The 5,006-nt window shown below is 36.2% G+C and overlaps 1 protein-coding gene across 3 annotated transcripts in view; it reads left to right on the top strand.

Annotated features, from left to right (window-relative positions):
- LOC116848090 (transport and Golgi organization protein 2 homolog) overlaps window positions 1-5,006 on the top strand; it is a 121,919-nt gene that overhangs the window by 53,041 nt on the left and 63,872 nt on the right. For all 3 annotated transcript variants that reach the window (XM_032823857.1, XM_032823858.1, XM_032823856.1), the window contains exon 4: window positions 3,415-3,633. In XM_032823857.1, the coding sequence (XP_032679748.1) occupies window positions 3,415-3,633 (219 nt within the window). The remainder of the gene's footprint in view (window positions 1-3,414; window positions 3,634-5,006) is intronic.

Raw genomic sequence — 5,006 nt, 5'->3', positions numbered from 1 at the left:
TTCCATATTTAATCAAAAGAAAAAATAGCACTGCTCGCTTAAATGAATCTCTTCGCACTGAATTTTATTGACAAATGTCTAACCTCTAAAATGCAGCCAGTTTCAGATGTCAAAATAAATTACACCTACAACTAACGTCATCTAACTGTGAGCCGCAGGAACTAAGTTTACCGCCTAATACAATTTTTTGACCCTGTGTACCGTTAACGAGCAATATTGAATAATAATGCAATATCGAACAACTAACGGGGGGCTGCGCTTCCCGCACCCCCCTTAAAACTAACCTAATCCAACCTATCGTCACATTAACACAAAAGTTGAACACTTTAATAAACAATAACTGACGCTTAATGTGACGATAGGTTGGGTTTGATTAGTTTTTAGGGGGGGTGCGGAGGACACATCCCCCCGCTAGTTATTCGAGATTGCAGTACTTACTAACGAAAGACTGTCGTATTATTTTCGGAGTGACAGATTTCCTAACCTAGTGAGCTCTTAACTTTAACGCTAAATATCTCGTTTCGTGGAAGAGAACGACGATTTTGTTAGAGGAAAAAGTTGTTTCTTTTTAAAAAAAAAAAATGCGTCGATTGAGCCTAGTTTCGTCAAAATCGGAGGTGGTGGTGCTAAACTTTATAATTACCACATTTTTATTTTAATAATAATCTATATTATATAAATATTGCTTTCCACATTTTTATTGTTCATGTGAAATAACTTACAGTGAAAAGTGAAAAATGAAAATGAAATTCACGTGAAAGATTCATGATCGCTACCCAGGAGATGTAGTTGACTTTATACAGTTGGTAACATTCTACTTTGTTATAACTGTGGTGTAACTCTGATCCGGTGGAAACAGGCAAGCCAACCTGACTCTAACTCGATTCTGACCCGATTCAGGGGGTCGATTGTGTATCTCGAAACGGAGTGAAAATTACAAAAGTGAACAAATTCACTAGGCATTGACCAATGAAGTTACAAATATTCTAGTAAATTTGCTCACTTTTATCATTTTCACTCTGTTTTGAGATACACAATCGACCCCCTGATTCGATTTGAACTCTCGGTGGAAATGAGTGATATCCGTTTGACCACGGTGCGGTTTGACACGGTTCGATTGGACACGGTGGATTGGATATCGTGCGATTGGACACCGTGTGATTGGACATCGTGCGTTTGAATACCATGAAATTGGCACATTGTACGATTGGACACCGCATAATTGACACATTGCACAATTGGAAGTAGTTAAAATTGACACACTGCTCGATTGGACACTGCTCGATTGGATATCGCTCAATTGGGCACCGTGCGATTGGGTACCGTTCAATTGGATACTGTGCGATTGAATACGACGCGTTTGGACACCACAAAATTGGCACATTGCATGATTGGACACCGCACGATTTCAATTGTACGCGAAATGATAGCCGACAAAATTGACAGCGCGTTAGGTTAGGAAATTTGTCATACCGACGACATGTCTACGGTATTCACAGTCGAATTTTATTTCAAGACCATCTTAAGTAATAGATTTGTCGAGTTGCTTATACTTTTCACACTTTTACACCTAATGCTCGTTGCACACTAGTGTACCTCAAACAACACAAATTTTCCAAAATACATTCTGAAGATATTTTCAGGACGGAGGGACGTCATCAGAGTATTCTTACGATATTTTTTGAAGGTGTGAATTGTCTGAAAATAGCTAATATCCAATAAGTTTATTCGTATTAATTGAACTTTTTACACTTTTAGTGCACATTAATTCTTTAGAAGTTTTAAAAATGACGTCAAGTTTTCCGTTCGTGTTACGAGTGTAAATGCAATTTTGATACACTTTTCACTCTTGCTTGGGATCAAGTGTAAAAAGTGTATTAGAATTTTATTTACACTCGTAACACGAACGGAAATCATGACGTTATTTTTAGAACCTCTAAAGAATTAATGTGCACTAAGTGTGAAAGTGTAAAACATTCAATTAATGCGAATAAACTTATTGGATATTAGTTATTTTCAGACAATTCACATCTTCAAAGGACGTCCTAAAAATATTCTGATGACATCCCTTCATCCTAAAAGCATCTTCAGCACATATTTTGGAAAATTTGTGTTGTATGAGGTGCACTAGTGTGCAACGGGCATTAGGTGTAAAAGTGTGAATAGTACAAATAATTTGAACAAACCTAATGTCTTAAGATGCGAATATGTTCTTGGTTTATGGCTCTGTGATTGGTTCATGACATCTTAAGACAGTACTTACGATGATTTTAAATATAAGATCGGACTATGAATACCGGCTTGTCTTTAGTCGTGTGACTGGGAGTCTCCCAAACCCCCGCACCGCGGTGGAGGAAGGGCCAATCTTTTATGTGAGAAGTTCTCATTTTTTAAAAAAGTCTTTTCTTCATAAAATTTTTAAAGTATACGTTTTATATGTATAGTGTGAAGAAATTACATTATATTTACAAAAATTCTTTTGTTTATAATTTTGAGATAGTCGATAAGGAACGACGCGATAGTCAATAGATTGGAATAGTGTGCTATCCAATCGTGCAGTGTGCCAATTTTGTGATGTCCAAACGCCTCGTGTCCAATCGCACGGTGTCCAATCGAGTAGTCTGTCAATTTTACGGTATCCAATCATGCGATGTCCAATCGAGTGGTGTCCAATCGCATGGTGTCCAATCGAGCGGTGTTCAATCGGGCATGTTCAATCAAACCGTGTCCAATCGCATCGTGGTCAAACGGGATACGCCCGATGGAATACGTCTATAGTTCACTAGGACGGACAGACTTATTGCTCATTTCAGACTTTTACCAATAGGTGTCAACAAATGCCAGCATTTATCGAAATGGTTTGGTAAAAGATCGAAATGGAAGTATTTACAAGCATTTTTCGAACTTTTACCACCTTATTATGGTAAATGTTAGGATTTACTGATAAAACCTAGAATTAACTAATCTTTGGGCTTTTATAGTAACATACATACATAACTATTTTTATCCCTCTCTTTTCAACTAGGACTAACTGTTTCTCACTTTTTTAACATGTAACAATGGGTGCGTTCCGTTTCCACGCATAATGCGCATGAAGCGCAGCGTTAGAGTGACAGAAATACGAAAGTAAGATAAAATGAGAGGGAGAGCACTCGGGTGAGGTTCTCGAACCTAGTTTAGGTTAGTTCTCGAACGCATGAACTGCATCAGCTCCGAGGTAGTGCAGTCTATGCGATCTCATGCGTTCGAGAACTAACCTAACCTAGGTTCGACAACCTCACCCGAGAGCTCTCCCTCTCTTTTTATCTTACTCTCGTATCTCTGTCACTCTAACGCTGCGTTTCATGCGCATCATGCGTGGAAACGGAACGCACCCAATAACAATGTAATAAATATATAATGTTATTATTTCAGCAATGCCAATGTCCATTATCTAAACAATTGCGTAGAATCTATTGGACCCATAATATGTAACAGTGATATTATAGGTATCGGAAATGGTGGAATAGATCATTCCTATAAGAAAGTTGAAGCAGGGAAAGAAGAATTTAAACTTATAATAAAGAATGCACATACTTCAAACGAAAATAATTTGATTGAGGAACTCATTAATTTCTTAAAATCAAAGGAAAGGTAAACCACACACGCATACATATAAATTTAAATGTGCAATAAAATAACAAATTTTTTAGAATTTAATTCTAATTTTGTAGAGTTCCAGCTATTTGGTAAATGCCACTTAGAATAATATTTAATTTATTAGGTTATTGCAAATAAAATGGCTCTTAACAAACAACAGTTATATAATTGTTAGTTATAACAAAATAAATTCGCACTAAATAAATTTTCCACATATCAGTAAACGTTAGATATTCCTGGAATATTCCGTTTGTTTTCCAGAAGTTCCGTATATACCGGAATATCCCTTACGGAAAAAACTATTGAGTGCGCAATACTTAGTATTGGTTAATACTAAATTGGCCAATACTTTTTTTTGGCAATACTTGTGAATTGATAAATACTAAGTATTTATGAATACTGAAAAATAGTATTGAGTGCGTAATATTTAGTATTTGTTAATACTAAATTGGCCAATACTTTTTTGGGGAATACTTAGTATTGATGAGTACTAAAAAAAGTATATACGTGGAATATTGTTAAAATATACTATCCCTCACAGCACATTAATATTGATTTTAAATAAAATAGCTCTTTTATTTTTGATTTTTCACTATTTTCACACCTGAAAATTTACTAGTCGGATGTAAACTCGAGACCTCAGATACTTCCAAGTTCCTAGTCTATCTTGGCTGCTGCGCTATTAGGATCAACTGATACTGAGTGTTTTTATTATGCCCATATGCAGCCGAAGCACTAATTATAATTTTCTTATAATATTATTTAGTATAACCACAAAAATAAACTATTTATAGTTCTAATATTTCATATAATAAAAAAGAAATCAGAAATATATAGTGTCCTGTACAAGGCGTCCAAAAAGAAAAATATAAGTAGAACAGAAATATAAGTAGAATATTTGTTTAAAAATAAAAAAATATTGTATAGGTCATTTTTCAAATAACCACATAAAATTTCGAGTTATTAAATAAAATAGATGGACAAATCAAAACGCGCGACGCTGCAGGCGGGACTTATGGCTCCTGCCCACAGGAGCCAATACAGGACATACGACTCGCCGTAATCGGCGAAGAAAATGGACGAGCGCACACGTACGGACGCACACACGGAGTTATCCATTTCCGTATGCCAAATCGCCTACTTCTCTGGCCTATAAGATAGGCCCGCGAGCAATCGTCCATTTTTTTCGCCGGCCGCGGCGAGCCGTATGTCTCGCCTGCCGCGTCGCCGTGCTCTGATATGCACAAATATTTTAATTAATATCTCGAAATTTTACGTAGTTGTTTGAAAAATGACCAATACAATATTTGTTTACTTTTATCTGTTCTACCTATATTTTTCTTCTTGACGTCTTATGCGGGATGCCC

This window comes from Odontomachus brunneus, unplaced genomic scaffold (assembly GCF_010583005.1).
Source record: "Odontomachus brunneus isolate Ranch 3 - 2012 unplaced genomic scaffold, Obru_v1 Obru_scaffold_089, whole genome shotgun sequence".
NCBI classification, from domain to species: Eukaryota; Metazoa; Arthropoda; class Insecta; order Hymenoptera; family Formicidae; genus Odontomachus; species Odontomachus brunneus.
Note: the sequence above shows the minus strand (reverse complement) of the source record. Positions and strands in the feature narration are given on the sequence as shown.